At 40.5% G+C, this 24,356-nt stretch overlaps 1 protein-coding gene across 18 annotated transcripts in view; it reads right to left on the minus strand.

Annotated features, from left to right (window-relative positions):
* The window catches only part of Arpp21 (cAMP regulated phosphoprotein 21), a 169,574-nt gene that overhangs the window by 75,389 nt on the left and 69,829 nt on the right, over positions 1-24,356 (minus strand). For 9 of the 18 annotated variants that reach the window (XM_052722469.1, XM_052722488.1, XM_052722451.1 and 6 more), the window contains 5 exons: positions 19,469-19,577; positions 17,129-17,230; positions 10,978-11,015; positions 9,172-9,231; positions 5,013-5,242 (listed from right to left, as the gene is read on the minus strand). In XM_052722469.1, the coding sequence (XP_052578429.1) occupies positions 5,013-5,242; positions 9,172-9,231; positions 10,978-11,015; positions 17,129-17,230; positions 19,469-19,577 (539 nt within the window). Of the gene's footprint in view, positions 1-5,012; positions 5,243-9,171; positions 9,232-10,977; positions 11,016-17,128; positions 17,231-19,029; positions 19,099-19,468; positions 19,578-24,356 lie in introns of those variants that run through there. The other 9 variants (XM_052722522.1, XM_052722544.1, XM_052722538.1 and 6 more) reach the window with 9 other exon arrangements.

The raw sequence follows: 24,356 nt of genomic DNA on the forward strand, positions 1-24,356 counted from the left end.
ACCAAGTTTCGGACAGACTTCTATTTTTAATCTCATTTTCAGAGTGTTTCTGTGCCTTTAAGATGTAAATCTCAGTTTCTTCCTGCTTTACAACCCAGGCTGCCTTTCTTAGATGGGGGAGTCATTTTCAGAAAACATTGCAAGGAAGTGAGGGGCTAGATCGGCAGGAACTGAAGGTTGGAATTTTACTCTACACAAAACAGGAAACATTTGGATGCTTTGAAATATTAGACTGACTTGAAGCTATTGTGCTTAAAAACCTGAAAAAGTAGAAGAAAAAGGAGGGGAGAAAGAAGAAGAGGGAAAAACATGGAAAGGAGGCAGAGGACAATGCAGAAGGAGAAAGAAGAAGAGGGAAAAACATGGAAAGGAGGCAGAGGACAATGCAGAAGGAGAAAGAAGAAGAGGGAAAAACATGGAAAGGAGGCAGAGGACAATGCAGAAGGAGAGAGAAGAAGGGAAAACATGGAGAGGAGGCAGAGGACAATGCAGAAGGAGGAAGAAGAAGGGAAAACATGGAGAGGAGGCAGAGGACAATGCAGAAGGAGAGAGAAGAAGGGAAAACATGGAGAGGAGGCAGAGGACAATGCAGAAGGAGGAAGAAGAAGGGAAAACATGGAGAGGAGGCAGAGGACAATGCAGAAGGAGGAAGAAGAAGTGATAGAGGAGGAAAATAAAGAAAAGAGAGTGGGCGGGAAGGAAGGAAGAAAAGGAGGAAGGAGGAGGAAGATTAACAAAGAAGAGGAGGAGAGATTGGAGGAGACAGAGGGAATGAAGTGCTCTAGCTGCTCAATGAAGACAGACAGACAGATGGACACACACACACACACACACACACACACGAACATTTCCCCAGTGACCAACCTACAATATACAATGTAAAACTTCCTTTTAGTTCCATCAGGTTATTTTGTCCACAGCTTTATTGACATATATTTTATGTACCATACAGTTCATCTTTTATAGTGGGGAATCTCATACATTTTAGTATATTGCTGAAGTGGTACAAACACTACTACTGCCCCATTTTAGAACATTCTCATTACCCTAAAGGAAGTCAATAGGTTTTAGTAGTCACTAGTCAATTCCAAATCCTTATCCTAACTCTACATACATAATGCCTGATCTAAAGCCTGCCTTTATAGGTTGTTTGTTTGGATATTTTTCATAAACACAATCGTAAAACATGTATAGACATCTTCCTTGATGCAGTTAGAATAAGGATCAAGGCACATACACACTGTATTATGCATCAAAACTTCATTTCTTTTCCTCTTTCGGCTCTATTAAGGTCAGAGTGAAAAATAAAAACCATAGAGTAGATATATGTATGTATGGCATACACTGTGAGGCTGGTTCTGATACACTGTGAAATGATTAAATGTAAATAATTAACATAAATGTTAGTCATCAAGAAAGATGATATTCTCATACTTTAGCTGCAGGCCATGGAGAAGACAAACTGGAAGTGAACTGGAGAGTCTCTTCCTACTGGCCAGCTTTTTATAGGGTTGGAAGGCATTATACAGGATGCTAACAGAGAGAAGATATTGAGTGTCCTACCCAGTTCTTCATCCTGTGTGCTATACTACCAACACACCTGGCAAGATGTACCAACTGGTGTAACAGTGGCATGACTACTATGAAGTAACCAACCACTTTGTGGTTGGATTTGAGATTCACTCCATGGGAGGAAATTACTTCTTGGTACTGCAGACATGGGCAAAAGCATGAATAAGTAAATAATAGTGTTCTAACTAATAGTGTTCTGTACCCCAAATTTCAAATCAAGATGTAAGGGATGGTAGAACATTTCCTCAATTAGTACAAATTAATAATCATGTCTCAGGGATGACCTCATCATAATGACCAACCTCCTCTCAATCATCATTGAGCACTTTCCTCCTCTCATCCCAAGCCACAAAAGTCTTGTTTCTTAGTTAATAACTCTAGAAAAATATTTCTAGATTTGGGGGGGTCAGAGTTCAGCAGAATTATCTAAAACTTCCAAAATTATTAGGAGAAAGAAAATACTCAGGCTGTTCCTTGGAGTAACCAAAATAAAGAAGAGGAGGTGGTGGAAAGAGGAGATATTTTGCATTTGAACTAGAAAATCAAAAGTAGGGCATTAAAATTAATATAAGAATATCAGAAACAATTCTTGGAGGTTGACATGGAGTCAGCAGCAAAAGTGAATGACATCTAGAAAATAAAGTCATGCAGACACTCCAATTATAAAAGTGAAAGGATGTCTTATGTCTATAGAGAGGTTATTTCAAAGTATAGATGGCTGTATCAACTGTTACCTGGAAACTTGCTAAAAAGGCAAATTGCCAGGCTCTACTGGACACCTTGACACCTACTGATGCAAAAGCCTTGGAGGAGGCATGCTCTGTGATGTAACTAGTCTTTCTGTCTCGGATTATGCCGAAGTTGAGAACAACCATCGCTGTGGTGCTCAACAATGGGGGAGAATGACGACCAGTGTGGTCTGTCAGAGACAGAGCCAGGAGGAAGTGTGTGCCTAAGCTCAGCCATACTGCCAAGCCAAGGGGACAACAAGGCTGCAGTACAAGGGCCATCACAAGAATATACCCAGGGTCAGTGTGACAGCAGCATCCTCAACCTCCGTAGACTCGTGCTCCAGCCTCCAGCGACCCCGTGTTTGCACTCAGTAATATGCTGTGTGCTGATGCAGGACTATGTCTCCAGCATGGAAAAAGTTTATCACCTAGAAAGAGCAGGAACCTATGCAAGGAGAAGAGCAACTTCAACGTCCCATTTTCAGAAAGCACATTCGGTCTCTGAAAGACCTTAAAAGTTTTCAGCTCTGCTACAACAATGAGAAAATAAATCGGAAACCTGTGCTGAAGCTGATCACAGCCAAACTGGCAGGTTTACTTCATCAAACCATCCTGGGAAGTTTTAAGATTGTTTTGACATCCTCTCTTGATTTCCTTAAAAAAAGAAAAATCCCTTTCTCCTTTCCATGCCTGTACCTTGACAAGCTTTCGAAGGCAGACACTTAAACTGAAAGAAGAAAAAAAACGTCTGAAGCTCTTATAATCACTAATGGTTCTCCAAAGAGTGTGGCGCTTTAACATCCTTGAAGTGTCTTAAATGCTTCCGAAGAGCCACGCTTTGGAAGTGATGGGGGTTTGGTTCGTGGAAAATGGTGATTAATTTTGAAATGGTAAGAGCTCTTTTGGGGTGCTGGAATTTTTAAGTGCACCATTTAAGGCACTTGCTTTCTGCTTCTTAAGAACTGAAACTGTTTAACCTTTCTTAGTTTACCAAAGTTCAAGTGCACCGCAGTGGTTTGTGTGGATTTCAGATGCTGTGATAGTGTGATAGGAGGGCAATTAATTAGAGTCGGAATCAAGAGCTTAACAGAGCTCTCAGGAAGAGGGCACCCACCCACCTGCGCTCTCCAAGGAACACCATGATATGTATATACTAACAGCTCTGAATAAACGCTATTAATTTGCCTTCTATGTAGGAAAACATGAGATAATTTCTTAGGAGGAATTTGTCAACAACGTAATTACGCTAAACTATCAGCATAAGGGACCCACATTTTGTGCAAACTCCTTCTCCGCATGAATGTGGAAAAGCAGTCAGTGCAGAGCAGCAATGTCTAAGTCTCAACTGGGGTTCTCCATCCTCTGCCTCGATCTTCCACTCCTGGACCCCAGTCCTGACACCTAGGGCCTTTTGGAATCACAGTTCAAGTCCCAGTGACAGTTCAAGTGGCAGTGCTGTACTCCCCCTCCCCCAGCCTCGTGCCTGCACACATGTGCATGTACACACATGTGTGTGTGTGAGAGTGAGCATGCACACACACACACACACACACACACACACACACGACCTCTTTTTCTGAGTGTAAGAGTCAGAAATCAGTATCTGTTATCATTCCTCAGGCACCATCCACCATCCTCTTGACACACAGTATCTCTGTGTCCTGGAGCTCACTAAGCAGGCTAGGCTGCCTGGCTACTGAGCCCCAGGGAGCCACCTGTTTCTTCCTTCCCACTGCTGAGATTACCAGCACAGGCCACCAGTCCCACTTTTTACTGGGTCTGAGAATCAAATTCCAGTTCTTATGCTTGCACAATAAGCAATTCACAGATGAAGCCAGTCTTCCCAGCTGAGAGTCTGCTCTTCTGGAGTGAAACAACTTGTGATTCTACGCATTCTAAAGCTATGGTTCAAGTGAATTTTCTAGGTCACTCATCATCACTTCCAAAGCACTTTGCATGTTCCTTAAGTTGTCTATCTTAAAAAACCATTGTTCCCCCAGAGGTAGAATAATGGAGAAATCATAAAGAAACAAAAAAATTACCTTCACTTCTCAGTGAAGTTTGGAAACACTAAACATTCCAGAGATTGGCCTTCCTCATCTGCAAATTAGGGACACAAACATCCCATGGCCATAATAAATGTAAATGAGCACTGATTGGGCACTTGGGCACTTGCAACATGCCAGTTATACAAATTGCTTTGCACATATTGAAGCTTTTTGTCTTTCTAATAACCATTAAATGTGGGGATGTTATCATTTATATACCTCGGAGGAGGAAATAGGTACATACAGTGTAAATAATAGCAGGTCCAGGATCAGAGGAACAATGTGTTAATACAGGAACTGAATCTATTACTATTATAATGACCTTACAAGGCAGTTGCAATGGGTATGTCATAGCACTACATTTAAAAACATTTTTGTTACACAGTTGTCATCTGTATTTGCTAAGGTAATCACCTTTAAATAAGTAAACTGGCTTACAAGAACATCCTGTGATAACATGTGGTAAGCAGTAAGAAGCTTAATGATGTGTGGCTAGCTAGAAAGACACAGTAACCCACTTAAATACACCTCCTGGTTCCTAGAATGGAATGGAATTCATAATCCTGCCACTAGTTAATTCAAAGTCAAGAGAAATGGAGAGCATATGGCCTGTGTAGAATCCAAGAAGCACCAGGGCAGGGACCCGTGCAGTAATACCTACCTGTTTTGGATAGTTTCCCAGCACTCCTGGTACTGGATGTGCTGTCGCCCCTGGTCAGCACCGTGATGCCCCCAAAACTTGCTGTCTTGGTCATGGTGGGCTTCAGATTGCGGTTGGAGCTGTCAGAATCTGTGCTGCTCCAGGCCCGCTGCTGGTCGGACCACCTGAGCTCAGTCTCTGAACTGCTCTGTCGGCTCCCAGAAGTTCTTCCAGAACTGTCTCTGTTACCCCTGCACAGCCATCAGAGAGATTAATGGGGACAGAGTTACGCATCATGATGGGGTGGGTGGGCATAGGGGCCCTTAGTAGAATTGTCTCCTACACTCTTCTCATTGACTCTTTAAACAGACCCCCCCACACCTTCAACAGTGTGACAAATACCTGAATGACATAAAGACACATAACATATGACACATGGCACACATTATACATGGGAAAACCAAACCTAGAGACACCATGATCCCTCTGCCAGTGAAGGAGACACAGTTGAGGACAAGTGCTATAAAATATAATTGCTAGCTTCTCTCTCTGAGAGGAAAGTGGGTATGCTGTCCTGACTCGAATCAATAATGAATTCATATTCAGAAGTAATTATCATCTTACATAATTCTAAAAATAATTCCCAGGAAAGAAGTTTTTTTTCTTCTTTAGCATTAGGTAATTGGCCTTGGAGAAAAGCTATTTATTAATTCATTTTCTAACTTTATGTTCTGTGTGATATCTTTGTTCAGCAAGATTTTGACAAAAGAGCTATCACAGAATTACCACATGAACACACACTAAGAATTTGCTTTGAGAGTTTGGCCATAGAAGTCTAAGGAAACAACTTGTTATCCTTCTCGGGTAGAAAAGGCTATGAAAACACCAGAGCTGACACTACTTTGGCATGACGTTTTCCAAGGGCATCAGCGGAAGTTTCAAATGCCTCTTGAAGTGAGGGCACACATTCATTCAAAATGCAGCTAATATAATGAAAGCTAACCAACAGCTAAAGCTGAATTTCGAGGACTCCAGAGTTTCTTCAAGGAATATGCAAATTGGCACTTGTTTTGTGAGGAAATTTGGAGTTTCATTGGTTCCCAATCTCCTTAAGGAATACCTTTGTGTGTGTTTACAAAGCTTTTGCTTTTTTTTTCCCCCTGTGGAAATAAGGCATCATTAAAGTACCCTGGAATTCTCCTGGCTATAAATGAGTGAAGGGGACATTAGTCACAGATAATAAGTGTAATTGTAACCTCACATCAGTATGGGATGTGATGCAATCAATGCTTGAATCAAATCTCAATCCCCAGTCAGAAGCTCTGTTTAAAAACAGTCCTTTTAAGCCAACAATGTCCTGTGGAGCCACCAGCAGTGTGTGTAGATATCTGATAGAAATACTCTGGCCAATGAGCAGAAGTAGCACCCAAGTTTTAGCTCCTGTTTCAACGTATGAAACTTTGGTTTGTGTCTGGGAAGATTAAGAAGGGAAATGTATTTGAGAATTAGTCAGGGCAAATAGGAGCTTTGAGAAGCACGGGAGGGGATGAATAGAGAAATCAGAGAATAAAAAGCATTTTCATGAGGCATGGGGGATGAAAATACCCCTCATCAATGTTTTCTTCCAATGTCTATTGTCAGAGTCTTGGGATAGTTGGTTTCAGAAGTAACAGGCACCAAAGAGGAGACATGATATATAAAGGAAGTTGCTCATCAATGGCCAGGTGCCTTTAATTTACACACTCTTAGAAATGTAAGAAAGCTATTAGAGCTGTTGGACAGAAATTGGTTCTCCAGTCCAGTTTGTTTTTCAAAAATCCAAATTCAACTATTCTTTTCTTGTATAATTCTGATTATGTTGACACATCTTTGACAAAGTACAGACAAACCATTCCTTAACAACTGTGAATGAACCAGGAATGGGACAATAACCTCTTCTGTAGATGATCTGGGAGATTCATTATAGGGAAACATTGGCTTGAAACTCTGGGGTGCTCCTGATCCTCAACATGCTGAATGAGGCAGAAAGAAACCCTCCAGATGGGGGTGATCATTTGTTCCATCACTGACCCTTCTATTCGTGACTTCTGCACCTCCATGGCAGCAATGTAGACTTTCAAGAGTGCCACTGTGGCTGAGAGTGTCTTCTCAAAGGAGGAGACCTCCATTTTTCCTGGATTGCAGCTGACACCCTTTGGCATGGTAAAGCTGTTTCTCGCAACTCTATGAGCTCACCAGAGTTGAACTACATCCCCTAATTCACAAAGTGACCTAAGATACTCTTCTACGATACCAGCTCAACGCATCATCCTAAGCCAGGATCTACACATTTTTTAGAGGGGGGAATTTAAGTTTCTGCTTTTAGGAAATCCCATAAATAGAACTCAAATTAAGATGCATAATCTTTTATGGTTTTTAGATATGTACAAATATAAATATAACTCTTATTTTTTCTATCTATTGGCTATTTATCCCAATAATAGCAACCTGGGTTCTAAAATGAATTCTAAGTCTACTTGGAATCATAAACATTACAGAAGAGCACTTACTCAAATGCTTTCCCACTTTTTAAAGTTCAGCTTGGTCTTTTCTAATCAACCTCTAGGAAAATAATGGCCACTGGAGCTGGTCCTTTTGTAGATAACTAGTATTCTATTCCACAATAGTCATAAAGCAGATATACACTTTATATTCTGTTTCTCTGATTATTGATAATTGCTTATATTTTCCTTCATTTGTGAAAATTATGTTTTTATTTTCTCAAAATGAGGGGTAATATGTACTCAGAATCACCTTTACAAGGCTCTATGTGCCCTGAGTTTCTTGAACTTAGTGACTGGGGTAAGTGATGGGTTCCATATTGCGGTTGCTTCCCTGGTTATACCAGAGCTCTGCTACAAGGTAACTTGGGAGTTGTGTCAAAGGAATCGGCTTTTAAAAGGTTTGTGTCTAAGCTGTATTGAAAAGTGTGTGAGCTCAGGGTCTGGGCTTCCAATGGAAAAATTCAAGGTCACTCTCTTAAACATTTAAAAGTACAAAGGTGGAATATTTAATGATGTGCAAGGAATTTGCTAGAGCAGTGTTCAGCCTAGGAAAGTTAGAACTGAGAAAACAAGGTTCCACTTCTCTTTTTCCACTAATGCGTGATGGAACAAGATACCTCCACTAATGATGAAGACCTCAGTTCAAACTCCTAACAAAAGGCTTAGCAGAAGCACACAGTTAGTCCACTTTTCTTCTTTTTTGAAATTGGTAAGAGTTTGTTTGGTGTTTTAGCTTTCTTCTAACAGAGTTGACCCCTGTATTTAGAAGTGTATCCATATATACACAATAGATACTGACTATTTGAAATATTTCATTATAGTTGGTTTGTGTGCATGTACTAAGTCATGTGTGTGTGTGCATGTACCAAGTTCTGTGTGTGTAACTCAGAAGACAACATACAGGAGTAAGTTCCCTCTTTCTACCATGCGGGTCCTGGGGATTGAACTCAGGTAATCATGCTTAGTAGTAAGCACCTTTATTCCCTAAGTCATCTTGCAGGACCAGATAATGAATGTTTTTAATAACACTGTTTACAGCTGGCCTTATAAAGCATGTCAGGAAGACACTTAAGACAGTGGTGAAAAAGGGGATGGCTTATCTGCTCGCACAGAGGTGTCAGCCTAACATAGAACACACATAAAAAAATAATAATTAATTCCTTCCCCTCACTCCACAGATCTTGGTTTAAATAGTCTATTATAACTGAAAGAAACCTCATAATTTCCTTTTAGAAATTAAGTAGGTGCTTAAGATAATGTTTGAAAACCACCAGCCACCCTAGCAGAGTTATCATCAATTAGTTTCTGGTATTGGGAATGTACATATATTTATAGCCTTTCAGAGAAATTTTAACTCTGCTTAATTTCTCAAAGTGGGTTTGAAAGTGTTCAACCAGTTTAAACAGAGAATCATCCACATGGAGATACTTCTGAGAAGAACCCAGAAGGAGGATACACAGAGTTATGGCTTCCCAGTGCTACTTCTCACCCTGTCTAGTTGTGCATCAAACGCTACAAGAAGAGAACTGAACAAGTTTTATTCCATGAACAGAACTATTGCATACTAACACTTATATTTCACACGGATTCTGTCACATCGTCTGAAAACACAGTTTACGAAAGGAAACCATACCAACCGAAAGAGCTGTCTTTTCTTATAGGTCTCATTGCATATGTGAACGCCTTCTTGGAGCCTACTGGGAATGAAAAACATGATATTTATGACACAAAGCCTAAAGGTATGCAATGCCCTGTGCGGAATGGGTGTGCACTTCACCGCAGCACACTTTGCTTGTAAATCAATCCCACAAATTAGGATTTATCTGTGTGATGTTCAAGTTTGTATGAATGAATTCATGGCAGCATGTAAGGCTGTCGCCCCTATCCTATGCAAGATAAAGGGTAAGGGAGAAATGTGGAAACAGAAAAGGGGATACAAGAGCCTGGTAGACCCAGGATAGAAATTTATTAGACACATTGGTTGAGATTTTCCTTAAGATAAGTATAAAATTATTTGTTAATCATTTGGATTCATGGAAAATACAAATGTTCCAGAAGTAAGTGTCCAAAATACAATTTATTTTTTCCTGAAGGGACATTCAACTTGCTATTTCCTTCTTGGACTATCAGGACATGTTCATATAGGCAATGGACATATATGACCAGTTATTAGAATGCTGACTATGATCCAACTAGATTATCTAGGGCATTTAAGAATCTGTGACTAGGATTAGGGAATATTGTAGGGAAATGATCGGTTAGATGACTTAGAAATATGTTTCCATGGAAGTGTACTGTCTATACTCAATGTCTCTGGTATGGATGTAAAATTTTGAAATGCTTTAGGTCATCACCAAGATAACCAAATTATGGACTCTCAGTTTTACTAAAAATGGGAAATAGGTGGCTCAAAATGTTTTAATTTAGAATGAACGTATTTTACCTTTTTTTCCACCTGAAAGATGTAATTCTCTCAACATTGCCAACTGCTAATACAGTGACTTTTTTCTTTTAGTTATTAGTTATCTCTAATGTCGGGTTTAAATTCTGAATACTAGCATTTAATCAGCTTCAATTTTAATCAGTCTTATAGGGACACCCATTATGCTGACACCTGAAATACAATTAACAGCTGCTTTATTTAGGAATCCTGTGTTTCTAAATCAAGTTCAGATTTTGATTAATGTTAAACGTGGTTAGTAAGCTCATGTCACTTCCTTCATTTGTCTGAACTCCAAAAATTGAATCATGGGGACATTTTAATAGCTGTGACAGTTTTAAAATGTTTCAGGGGGGTACGTTCTGAAAGGTTACATTTAAAATGTTTGCCCTTGACCCCAAGACACTCTATAAACTCCATAACACTCTCTTTATCAAGCACCTCCCCGGCTAAGGCTTAAGCAAGCCTGACCGATAAATGTGAAAGTGCTTTAGATGAACTTTTCATATCAGCCCTTTCAGGGAGACAGGGAGACTTTTATAATTTGAAATTTAAAACCATAGTAATCTGTTTCTTTCTTTCTTTCTTTCTTTCTTTCATAGCTATTTAAGGTGATAAGACATACAAAATGGCTGAACACACTTTCAGCAGCCTGGCCAGTAAGCCAGAGGAGCTGAATGCCCACATGGTCTCAGCTCTTATCTCATTTCAAGGCTGCAGGGATTACATCATCGGGAGAGCCGGAAAGAGAGACTTTGATGGAAAATGCTTCCGCCTCTGTCTGGAAGTAACTGAGAAAACTTCTTCCACATAATCAAACTGTTTTTAAACATATCAAGTAACATATATGTGATATATATGCGTGTATACATAGATATATGCATGTTCTCATACATATATTCAAGTATACACTTATATATGCAATACATATGAACATGAGAATGTATAGGACACATGACAAACCATTCCTCTAAAGACACAAGAAACATAAATTTCATTTTACCTGTTGTCCAAAAATAGGCTTTCCTGGGAGCAAACTGACTGAAAAATAAAAATAAAAAAAGGCACCATGTCAGATGTGCTGGATTGGCCGAACTCTCTCAAATCCTTGCCTGATTTTAAAACTACTTTCCCTTCCTAGGGGAAAAAGAGTAAGAAAATTATGTACAAAAGATGAGTATTTTAAAGGGAGAAAAATAGGTTAGTGTTGTTGGCAGAGTAACCAGCTCTCAGCAGCACAGGGTATTTTCCCATCAGGAACTCTTCAAGAATGAACAGATTAAGTTCCAGGTCAGGATCAAGGTCAAAAGAGAAATGTGAGTGAAGCAGCTGGAGAGACAGGAGACGGCTGAGTCCTGAGCAGCCGTGCCGCATCATATACCAGTCAAGGGCGCAGGTTCAAATCAAGACAGGAGAAGCAGATTCAACATGACCCTCCTAGGGACGGCAGAGCTGGGAAACCAAATCCTGAAATCCCTGTCTCAGTGCGATACATCCTCATGGAAGACAGAGACTACAAGTCTCTCAAAATTGGAGAAATGTCATCAGTTATTCTTCTGAATTAGAGGGAAGGAGCAGAACAGAAGACAAACATTGGCCAATAGAAACTAATTTAAAAAATGCTATCCAGTGTTTTTTTCTCTGGTTTTTCACAGAGAAAGCCAACAGCTTTCTTGTTTTACTTCCTTTACTGACCCAACTCTAGGGAAGATAAAGTTCTACCATTTTTATCTGCTGAGAAAAGATGAATTGGGTTAAATTTAAACAAAGAAGAGAAGTCTATGTAGAGTAGGGACGTGCTCATGTAACAGCACACTGTGCCTGGGAAATAATTCAGAACTGTATTCAGTGTTAGGTGTTTATCTGTTTATGCACCATTTTCTGTGTGTAAAATGAATAAGTGACCTAGAGAAGGGATAAATAGGAACCTAAGAGATCCGCTGCACTACAGAAATAGCAATGACTCTTTGGCAACTCTTTGTGCATGTGTGCACACATCCATGTATGTCTGTGCACATAAGTATGTGCATTTGTGGAAGCCAGAGGACAAGTTCAGGCATTGTTCCTCAGGGGCTGTCTATGTTGTATTCTCTTGGCTTGTTGCTTAAAAACTATTTTGTGTGTGTGTGTGTGTGTGTGTGTGTGTGTGTGTGTGTGTGTGTGTGTGTGTGAATTTTCGAGTCTGTGTGCATGCCAATGTGCACATGTAGGGTTCAGAAGACAACTAGCAGGAGCCATTTCTTTCCTTTCCTCAGGTGTGTATTTGGTTGTCAGACTTGGTGACAGGTGCCTGTACCTGGGAGCCATCTCACAGATCTCCACCTTGCCTTTTAGAACTAGGGTCTCTCATTGACCTAGAACTCACCAAGAAGTCTAGGTTAGTTGGCCGGAGACCCTTGGATCCACCTGTTTCTGCCTCCCCAGGGGGGTTATAAACATGTGATATCATGTCCCACAGTTTCTTGGTTGAGTTTGGGGGGTCAAACTCATGCCCCTATGCTTTGCCCACTGAACCATCTCCCCAGTCCCTGTCAGCAATTCTTCAAATTAAACTTGCAGTTCATGAAGCCAGCACTCAGAGAGGCAAGCCAGATATTGTTTCCCGCTCTCATTCTGACAGTGAAACCACTTTCTTCCACTAAGCCAAAGGTTATGTTTAGACATGATGTCTCCTCAATGGTTGGGAAGAAGTCAGTGGGCTCTGTAATGTTACCACAGGGGCCTGGAACTGGAGAGTCAATCTATTTGAGGAAGCTGATCAAAGACAGTCTGACATCTTCAGACTTTTTAACCACCAAGTATTTGGGGAGGAGAAATCCAACAACTTCAGTTCTTTGAGTGAAAAAGCAAGACACCAACACGTCAAAGACACTTGTCCCCCAAACATCCTTCAAGAGTCTGCACCTGAGTGTTTAGAAAGACCCTCAAAAGCAGCCTCCCCAGGGTCCCCACATTCTCATAAGTGAGACAGCTATGGGCTGTGACTCAGTGGCTGGTGGAAATAAACTTTGGAAAAGGGAGTATTAATAACTTGCACATTTAATGGCAGAGAAAGATGAAAGTGTCACAGTAATTAAGTACAACATTTAAAGCTGTCACTTATGTGCATACCTGAATATTTAAAAGACTCTTTTTTTTTTTTTCAAAGAAGAAAATGCTTTTGCTTAATGGATTAGAGTTCTCCCCCACATCCCACCCCCACTGTGCTCACAGCCTGTGCCCTCTCTGCAGCTCTCAGAGGACAGACCCCACACTTGCTGGAGGGTCCAGCAGGAGCCTTCTGGGAGCCCTATCAACATACCAATGTCTTCAGCAAAATTCCTTCCAGGCAAGACAGGCCTTGCTCAAATACCCTGCTTTGTTAACCAGTCTTCCCAAGGTTAGTAACATCAGGTGGAAAGGACCAGAAAAATGAGATTAAATTCTCACCAAAGAAATCATTATATCTTCAAATATTACTGACAATGGAGATACATTGCTTTATTATTCTAGAGCTAAATTTGTCTGCACACTTACAACTATTCGGCTCTCAGGTAGCAGTCTTATCTCAAGATACCAAGCTTTGGAAACCGTATTTGAAATTGTTTCTGGTAACATGCCTATTTTGTTCATGTGGCTGCATATATAAAAACACACACAGACACACATGCACACTGCTTCTCAAACACTCACACTCACATCTGAGACACCAAAACACTTCCTCAAAACACTCGAGAACATTTCTAATTTTAAAATAAACTTGAGTTTTGCTAAAGTGTAAATAAGATGTCTGAATTCTCTATTGTTAGCTCTGGAAAATGTATACACATATTCGATATTTGAGTAGCCACTATTTAAGTAATAATTGCTGAACAAAACTAGTTTGCTCATTCTGCTTTTTTTTAATTATAAGAAAATAAAATCAAAGAATAGTTGGAATAAAGATTAGACTTCTAAAACACAGGGTCCTTATGCTGGATCCTTTGTATTGGTTTAATAGTTGGCTTAATGTAAAGTAACTATTATTTTGTGAAAAATGATCTTTTCATGAAAAACGATCAACAGTCTGAGTGTAATAATGATCAGTCAGCTAGAGAACTGCAAGTACATAGATGAGTGCCCCATGAAGTGGGCTGTCAATGTGGGAGTGGTGAGGAAGATGTGTTAAGGTGTATATGTGTTCAAGAAAGTTTGTCTGGCCATGTTCCTTCCTTGAAATCTTGAGTTGATAGATGCTGCGACAGCCTCTTGTGACTACTGAGTCACCTCTTCTTCCTTGTTAACACTCACAGTCTTCCCACATTGACCTGAGGTTGGTCTATGTATCCGACAGTATGCAGTGGGAAACGGTCACCTCCACGATGACATCGTAAGAGACTGTTGTTTCCGTTTGCCTCATGACTCACATTCTCTTGGGGAAGTGAATTGCCTTTTTTGGAGACATGCAGCAGTCTCCAGGGAAGTTCATCTCAAAGAAAATGACCAACTATAGACTGGTCCCAGGGAACAAGGGTGGCCTTCCAGTCACCACATGAGTAGATCTGAAAGCAGCTGGCAGTTACTCAGTCAAACCTTCAGCTAGGAGCTGAAGGGAGACCTCTGTTACAGATTAGGTGTTACGACCACCTGCCAAGCTGCACCTGATGCCTGACCCAGAGAGACAGTGGGGTCCTAAGTAGTTATTGTTTGCTTTATGCTGCTAAATTTGGGGTTAACTTGTCCTATTCAGTAACGAGGTAACCACAGAGTGCCAGAGACAGGAGTATCTCTGTGAGCTAAGGGAATGACAGTGGGCATAAGTTTTCCCCTTTTAGGCTTTGAAGGATCAAGAGAACTTACAGAAAGGTATTAAACAATGGGAAGATTTTTTTCCCCCTTAGAAACACAAACAACATCATTTTACTAATGATATTAAGGGTGTCACTCAACTATATAGTATCTGTGAGTGTGTTTTGACTGAAGGACACTCATTTTAAAACCCTGCCCTGCATTATCAGGTTGCAGGTAGTGCCAGAAACAGACTGGCAAATGATGTGGGTCGAGGGTTAGTGAGGGACCGGCAGTAGCTTTGCACCAAAGCTCTGTTGTACTTAGATCTACTTTTTAGTTGAAAAGAGTGTTATCCATCCCTGTGGCCAGTGAAGCTTAATGTGGCCAAGAGTGCCTCAAATATTTTTCCTGGTCTCTCTCTCCCCAGTGAAAGAAAGTCATGTAGGCCCCTTTTCCCTGTGGCCATCTTCCTGGCCAACTATTAAGAGGAGTTAAGAATCATGGGTTCCATTCTTATTCCAGACAGGCATCTGAGATGGTGTTTCCTGGTACCTAGCTCCAACAATGGAGCATAACTTTATTAAGATAATAACAAAAACAAGGTTGTTTATGCCATGTCTGTATGATGGACATTTGCTTCTCAATATATTGACACATTGTCAAAACCCTTGACTTGTCAGAACCAGAGCGTGAGGGAAAACTGCTTGTATATAGGTAAGGACACGTAAAAGAGGAGGGAGTTAAAGACTGAAAGTCAAACGAACACTCTGGAGAACTTGTCTCTACGAAGGTCTTCAGAAGCAGATGGGCTGCCGCCCAGCTCACTACATTCTCTTGCCCTCTCATGACAAGGGCAAAACTTTCCATCATTTTATTTTCTCTTCCAGGGAGAATATGTCTCGTGGTACATTCTGACCATAACAAGGGTGTAAGTAGGCCACACATAGTTTCTAGACTTGCACCCACCCCTCCAGCTATGCTGACCTTCCTTTTCCTCTCTCATGCTCTCTTAATTTAAGAGCTCTGGACCAGAGTATGCAATCATTCAATTTCTATTTCGGTGTTTCAAGAAGAGTAGGGATATAAGGGTGAAACCTAAATGGCAGATGTTGCCTCTTCTATGGCTTCAAGCTACAGAATTACCGCAAGTGGGGGTTGCTGACACTTGCCCTGGCTTGAAGCAGTCTCCCCAAAACTGAGGAGCAAAGTCCAAGTGTCCTGCTGCCTTGGTGTGTCCTCCAGCAACAAGCCACAGCAACAGAGATTCGGCCTGACTGAGCATGCTGGAAGTGTTGACTACAGAGGACCACACTGGAGCATCCTCTACAGCCTACAGAGATCTGGCTCCCTAACACCCGAGGAAGCTCTCAAGAATAGAAAGAAATAGAATAGAAAGCTGTGGCAATTTCTCAGTGTTTTAACTTGTTTGCATTAAAATCCAGTTTTTAATTTTTATATTTTAATTTTTATCTAACTAAATTGTACTTGATCTTGAGCATAATGGGTAAAAACAGTTTTTTAAAATCCTAACCACATTTTCTTTGTTTTGTTTTGAATTAAAAGACGTTGTTTTGTGATTGTTGTGATTATTCCCTTGACAAATTGTTCATAGATTTGATTTGATCTGAAATCAAGAGGGGGAGTGAACATTATCATCTAGCTCTTGCATAATGAAGTGTACATATTTGCCAAGAATTCAGAAGATACTCTGTATGTGCTCATGAGCACACACACAGGCATCTGTGCAAGCAAGCCTGTGTGGTATTTGCACATGTGTATGCCTGAGTCCTCGTGAGGAGACCAGAGATGCACACAGATACTTTCTTCCATTGCTCTCTACCTTGCTGTTTGTAGTCAGAGTCTCTCCATGAACCAGGAGCTTACAAATTAACTAGACTGGTTGGCCGATGAGCTCTCAGGATTGACCTGTTGCTGCCTCCCTAGTGCTTGTGTTACAGAAGTCTGCTCCCATGCCTGCCTTTAACAGGGGTGCTGGGATCCAAACTAAGGCTCTCTCATGTTTGCACAGTGAGCATTATACTCACTGAGCCATATCTGTGTCCCTAACGGGTTTTTTTTTTTTTTTTTTTTTTTGTACCTCCTTGTGATCTGTTGCCTACTATGGATGTAAAGGAATTTCAGAAACTGACAACCCTTTCTACATTGACTGTCTCTTTCAGTGACCCAAATCCCACCTCTATCCCGGGAGCACACGCAGACTCTTGGCCTGTTTCCATCACATCCCTGAACCAGGTTCTTTCCCAGAAATGTTTGTGTTTTCTGCTTTGTGACTCTCTCCTTGGTCCCAGCCTCTGTACTCCCTGACAACTTCCTATCTGAGAAAGGAGGGGCCTTTCTGCTAGTGGAAGGACCGTACTCAAGAGGCAATTAAAACAACTACTCACATCATGTGCAAATATTCTCTCCCTCACTCTCTGATATTCCTCTTCTCTCTCTTCAATTGATTTACTTCGTCTGTCATCTCTAAATGGATGCATTCTGTTTTGCTGAACAGAGAAAAGAAATCAGGAGGGTTATCCATGTTGAGCTGTTAAGCAACTGTCAACTGAGAATAATAAATGCTCATTTAGATAACTGGAGCCTGACAAGCCCCACTCCCTCTGCTCCCTGAGGAGGCTAGGCCATGGGATATGAACTTACATATGCATGTGTTTGTGTGACTGTGTTGTGTGTGTGTGTGTGTGTGTGTGTGTGTATTTATGTGTGCCTGTGTGTATGCACATGTGTGTGTGGTGTGTGTATGTGTATGCCTGTGTGTATCTGTGTATGATACGTGTGTGTGTATGCATGTGTGTGGTGTTCATATGTGTATGTATCTGTGTATGTGATGTGTGTATGGTGTGTATATATGTGAGTGTATCTGTGTGTGTGACCTGTGTGTATGTGTGTATGCATGTATGTGTGATGTGTGTATGTGTGTGTTTGTGTGTGTGGTTGTATGTGTGTATGCAGATATGTCTGTGTGTATATGTGTGTGGATGTAATATCTGTGTGTGACATGTTGACATAAGAAGGATGTGCTACTCCTGGTTAATCCTCTATGAAGGAAAGCAGAATGAATATTATAAAAATGAGCAGCCTTGCATATGCCTTGGTCCAGAGATGGGACGGCCAGGAATAGTCTTTTTTCCCTTTGTTGTATGTATCTGACCACAACAGGAGGCAAATTGTTGATGGAAAGAGTGAAGAGTGAGTACAGGGGGCCTGAGGGATGAAGTGGCTGTGAATATTTGGGATCTCAAGAAAGAACAAGAAAACAGAGAAAGTGGGAATCTGAAAGGAACCTGTGGCTAGTCTCTGGCTCCTAAGGTTTCTTTGTTCACTCAGTGGCTGACCTGTGAACTGCCTGGGGAACATAAGCTTGGCCTAGAAAACCTGTTTGTTGATAATGGTCAATGCCAGTGCAAAGAAAGCTAAAATAACGATCCAAAGGACCCAGCATGAGAACCACGTGTCCTCACCCTCTCTGACCCACCACTCCCTGCATCTCAGCTGCCCTCCCACCTATTTGAGAACCACGCGTCCTCACCCTCTCTGACCCACTCTGGACAAAACACTCTCTGCACTCAGTGCATTCATCCATGCATTCATCAGACACCCACAGAGAATACAACACAGGCATGTTTCGGAGTCAACAAGAGCCCCGGTGCAGCTCAGGGCTGGGGGCAGCAGTGGTGGGAGACAAGGAGGTACAAATGAGGAATAGACTTTTCATATATCTATTTTTTAAAAAAATCACATTCAGAGATGCACACGCCGGCTCAGGGTGACTCACTTTGAGTAATTAATATGAGATCTTGAGTAAGATACGTATTGTCTTACCTTTATGAATTTTAAAGCAAAGGCATGTTTCAAAAATATCTATTTGGATTGTCAGGCACCAAGTACAATTGTCAGGGCACTCTCCTGACTTTCTGATGTTCTTATTGTCATTATTATTGTTTTCTTTTTTGATTCTGTCATTTACTTAGTTGTCTTGCTTGTAACCTCCCTCCTTCCTACCCACGCAGAGGAGAGATCCAGTGAGGTCTCTTTACCTTTGCTCAAGGACCATGATTAGGGTTCTTGATAGATAGAATGACATAGTGTTTTGTCACAGGCAAAATACACAGGGATCAGTTTTTGCTACACTTCATGCAAACGAGCAAACACATTACACAGACCATAAAACTCGGGAAGAAGGGTGGGAGACTAGAACGTAAACATGATGCTTTTCTGTGAAGACTTATTTTTAGGATAGTTGCAAAATCCTCCTGTCCTCACCATAACAAGGTATGTTCTTTACAGCTACAGCGGTGGCTCATCCGTCCTCATTGATAATCCAGCTCAAATTGTGCACAACGGAAGGACAGAGCTGTAGGGAGTGGAGCGACTGGCAGAGTTACACAGACATCTGGAAATGCAGCTGACAAGCTTATCCCCACAGCTCGGAGCTTGCGGCATCCCAACCCCCACCACAACATGCAGCAAAGACTGCGCCAAGCACCACCCATGCAGCCCAACACAGAGCTTCTGCTAAGCAACTGGGGCAACACCATGTGGCTACCCACTGAATGCCAGAAGGGGAGGCAATGGAGGCCAAGGGGTTGGAGAGAGGGCAGCAGTTGTCAGAGGCAGAGGGGAGGGCTGGGAAGCAGGAGGGGACCACAGAGGGACAACAAGAACATCAATCAGCCCACCTTCAAAAACAACAACGTCAGTCACTCTCAAACTTGAGAACCAACCTGATTGTCTTCTTTATCAATACTAGAGTTATCTCGCTTCAAGATAAACCGCTTCTGGGATTCTTCACTTTTTTCATCTTTTAAATGTTCACAAAACCTTTGCTCTGGTCTGCCAGCAAAGTAAAACATATCAATAAAAAAAAGTATTTTTTTCCCATCTGATTAAACTTAGTTCTTAGTGTGTTTTCCCCCACAGTGGCATTTAACTTAAAAGAAAGAGAGGGAAGGAGAGAGAGGACAGGGGTTTATACTTGGTTGTGAAATTGGAATTGCTGGCAATATACAGGTAGGTCATAACATGTCACTTTACATGTGGGTTACAATACCTTTTGTTATTTCCAATTCAGAACCTTGCTTGCTGCATGCCCATCACCAGGGATGAACTTACAGAAACAGTAAAGCTCCCAACACATACAGCGCTTTGATGCTTTTCTTAGTTATTTTGACCTTTGGTAGTTCTCCAACACATAGAATTTCCCCATGCATACCCTCAAGCAAATATGCAGTTATTTTTAGTGCTCCTATTTTCTGGTATTGGGGATTGAATCTAGAGACTCTTGCAGGGTCTCTAATTCTGAGCTGCATCCCCTGCCTTCTTTTTCCTTTTCATTTTGAGACCTGATCTCACTGAGTTGCATAGACTGGTCTTGAACTCACTTTGTAGCTCAAGTTCATCTTGAGCCAGTGGCCTCCTGCCTCAGTCTCCTAAGTAGGTGGAATTACAGGTTGTGCCACCAGGCCCAGCTAACTACACAGACTTAAAACACAGCATCTGTCCTCTCACTCACATCTGGCCACTGCCTCTTAGCACACACTGAGAATCTTTGGGGTCCACTCTGAGAGTTTTGTTTACAGCTGTTCCTCTTCTCCTGATAATGAATGCTCTGAAATTTGGCTTCTTTAGCCCCTGACCTTCTGGTCCATGTTTTCTAGATCAGGTCAGTAATTAAGAAAACTGACGACATTTTGTTTAAACAATTTGTTTGTGATTAGTGTTCAGAGAAGGCTCTAAGTAGTTGCATACTACTGACTGGTCAATTGATTTTGCCAAATCTCTTAATTATTATGGGTTAGTTCCCCATGATTGGCACTTCACACACACTACACCCAACAATTGAGTTGAGGCTTGGGGGTCATCACAGAGGACTTCCTGAAGTGTTTGTCTCTGGGTTGAGAACAGCTGTCTCATGACTTCTGGAGTTCCTGCCTCTGCTGGGTTCCTAGTATCACAGAGGAAGCCACTTTATAGTGGCTACATTCTAAAATGGGTGACCAGCAATTAAGAAAATCTCTCCTCGCAAACAGCACTTTGGTGACAAAAGGAATTAAGTGTCTAATTCAAGTCAGAATGAGAAGCACCTTCTCCTCGACACTGGTCCATACATTAGGACAGCAGTGATAAGCAGGCAAGGGGAGAAAAGCTCAGCTTGTGCCAGCTACAGTGCAGAAGATTTATGAAATGATGCCATCCTCATGTCCCACTGTGTTGATAAAATGGAGTGCAGAAGGAGATGGCCTTTTTAAGATGAGGAAAGCATCCCTCAGTGATTATTTTGATTCCATAACTATAGATTTGTCCATGAAACCACAGTCATCGAACTGTGTGGTTACATCCCCATGGACATGATGGTGTAGTCCCTCTGACTATACCGTGCGCAAGGGGCTGGAAGTGAGTTCTAGGGGGGAGGTCTCACCCCTCAACTTAAAGAACCAAGGAGCCTCATCACATCATCTTGACCATCAATGTAAACATTTTCCACCAAACTTAAAATATAATAAAATATAACAAATAATCCGGAAGTGGAAATGGGACATTAGGAATGAACAAAGCTAATATAAGGTAGTCAATGAATACATGGGTCCCTTACTGTACAGTGAAGTCTTATGATGGCAACATGTTACAGTTACAGTTTGGGGTAAATGACAACTTCCCCAAATGATTTACTGTCCTGGCATTTCCAACCAACATTTCTTTGGCTGTTCTATCATTTTCTCCCCCATAGAAATTGAAATGAGGATGTCAACTTAAATAAAGATGTTGATTACATCAATGTTGATTACATCATATCAATGTTAATTAATCTCTTCTGCTATCCTCAGGCACTAGTCTGTTAAGCCCTAATAAATGAAATTATTTACCTAAATCTACAGCTATCCTTTTTGGATTTGCTTCTAACAGCCTGCAAATATTCACACCCAAATGAGAGGACCTGAGAAGATGGACATTTTGAGGCATGGTCACAAGGTAAATTTGTTTAGTCTAATTTCTTCTTTCAAGATAAAATGTATTTGAGTGAGAATTCAGAATGCTAGCTGGTAGGTAGCTTATGTGGGTTGGACACTGTTTCCTTACAAACCATAATCCTTAGTGGCCATATCCAAACCTGGTGCCAGGGAAACACTTGACTGAATGAATCAATCAATCAATGTATGGAGGAGAGACAATTTCGCTTAGCTGTGTACAAATCATTAAAGCTCAGGGACTGATCAAGAGTCACTCAGTCAGATATGAAGTCACAATTTCTGTAATTATAGAACAGGACATCAGAGAGTTTGGTTCACTGGAGCATAAATTCAAATTGAAAACAGAAAGATCATTAAACATTGAATTTATGTTTATTAATCATTAAAATCTTCTTACAAAAGTCCGAGTTTCTTGGGTAGGGAAGAAATCTCAAACCTCCTCATTTTTGGCTCCTTATTCCAAGAACATTTTAGTGTAAAGTGTGACAGAGTTCTATTTCAGCGTTCCTTCTGAAATCTCATTTCATCATAGTGCTGTTATTTATAGCAACATTTATCACATATATGTATGTGTGATGAAAAATATTTGATAGCATGACAAAACTTAATCAGAAGGTGTGTTGTTATTCATAACAAATATGAAGAATATTTCATACTTTGATATATATTATACAAAATGTATTCTCAGTGATTGATTGGAAAGTTATCTTCTTTAATTATATTTTCAAAAGTTAGAAAAATATTAGCTCTGTAAGGTTTCTTGAAAAATATTTTAAATGCTCATAAAGTAATATTGAAATTTGTTTAAGAATAATTAAGCAAGTGTAGTAACTTTTTTTCCAGGTTGGCTTTATGGAGAACTGTTCATGACTTTAGACCTAACCAAAGTACAAATTGAAATGCTACAGTAATTGAATTAAAACTACTGACAATGGGCCATTGAATCACAGCTATTTAAAAAATCACGTTTACAACCAATTGAACAAGTATTATTTCTGAGTCATAAGATGAATGACACTAAAGTAATACATTTAGGGATGGTATTTCAAATGGTAATGAATTACTTTTAGTCTGTGAATACAGGGATGCAGTTCAAAAACAATTCTCAAAGCTACAGAAAAAAAAAAAGGCCACACATTTATTAAATGATGATAAGTGGACTTTGCTATGTCCCTCATGGACATGTGTCAATTTGTCTCTTGTTTTAGAATTTGCTTCATGAGATATCATGTCTACCTTTCTATATATCATTGCTAAAATGCATAGGAAATAAAATTAATCCTTAGTTTATATGAGTAATAACTTCCTTATCACAAGGTAAAAAAAACTTTTCCCACAATCTATAGCACATATGGCAGATCCCCTGCTCCTGTATAGTGAATATGCCTTCATCTCCTGCCATCATCCTGGCCTCTGGGGAAAAAAATGAATATTTAAGTTGATTCTACATTGTTCCTCCTTTAGATGGAACTCTTGGAAAAGAGGATAGCTGGTGAAGATAACCAAATTTCTCTTCTACTCAGTCAATTCTAATCTTAGTTAAACATTTTTTCCAAGAAGCTTTAAAAAGTGAACATTCATTGTTACTCCTCTTTTGAATCTTATGCTTATCTTTAAGTATTTTAAAAAGTTTAGCCTCACTATTAGGCTCTTAAGACCAAACTTGTCACTCTTCTTCCAAATAGTTCTGCTGAATCTTGCCCTCCCTACACAGAAAGGAAGCACTGAACTCTCTTGAATGGGGGTGGGAGTGGGGGTGATAGTTGGTAGGGGGTGACAGTCAGTAGTGAGGGTAGGATAACAGAGGCCTTGGCATGTCACCTAGCCTACAGGAAAAGTTGAGCTGATCTGACAGGAGATAAATACCATTGCACAGAGGGAGAGATCGGCTGGACAGTGAAGTAAACAGTAAAGGATTTTGATTGTCAAATGTAAATAAACCTAAGAAAACTGTGAACATGTCCATTAAAATGTTCACAGGGGTGGATCTGTGACTGAAAATAAATAAACAAGTCCTGTGCCCTTATTGAATAAGTAGATTTCACCATTTCTCATATCAGTCTGTCATTTTATTCCACTTCATTTCCTTTTGAATGATATTATATGCTATACTTTAGTACAAGGAGTGGAAGTATTTTTAGTTAGCTTTATACGTATTTTGCACTTATTTACTATTTCCTTTGTATGTACACGTGGGTACCCCAGTGCCTGTGTGGAGCTCAGAGGACAACTTGCTGGAGTCATTTCTCTCCTTTGACTATGTGAGATCTAGGCAATCACCCTCAGGTCATTTACAGACTGAATCATTTTGCCAGCTTTTTGTACCTTTTATTATTAGAATTTTTCAAATTTGTGTTTAGAATTTGTATTTTTTGCAAAATCATTTTTTTCTTTTGTATATATGTATAGTGTAGGTATATACATGTCTGTGTGTATTCATGTGTGGCAGATTACACATACACTTATGTACATGTTTTTGGAGGCCAGAGGTATATACTGGGTATCTCCCTCAATTGCTCACCACCTTATACTTTGAGACACCATCTCTCTCTGCATCTAGCATTCAGTGATCAGCACACTCCAGGGGTCCTCCATTCTCCTGCTCCCCAACACTGAGACTATAGGTATGGAACCATTCATGTCT

This window comes from Peromyscus californicus, unplaced genomic scaffold (genome assembly GCF_007827085.1).
Source record: "Peromyscus californicus insignis strain IS unplaced genomic scaffold, ASM782708v3 Scaffold_11__1_contigs__length_118956290, whole genome shotgun sequence".
Lineage (NCBI taxonomy): Eukaryota > Metazoa > Chordata > Mammalia > Rodentia > Cricetidae > Peromyscus > Peromyscus californicus.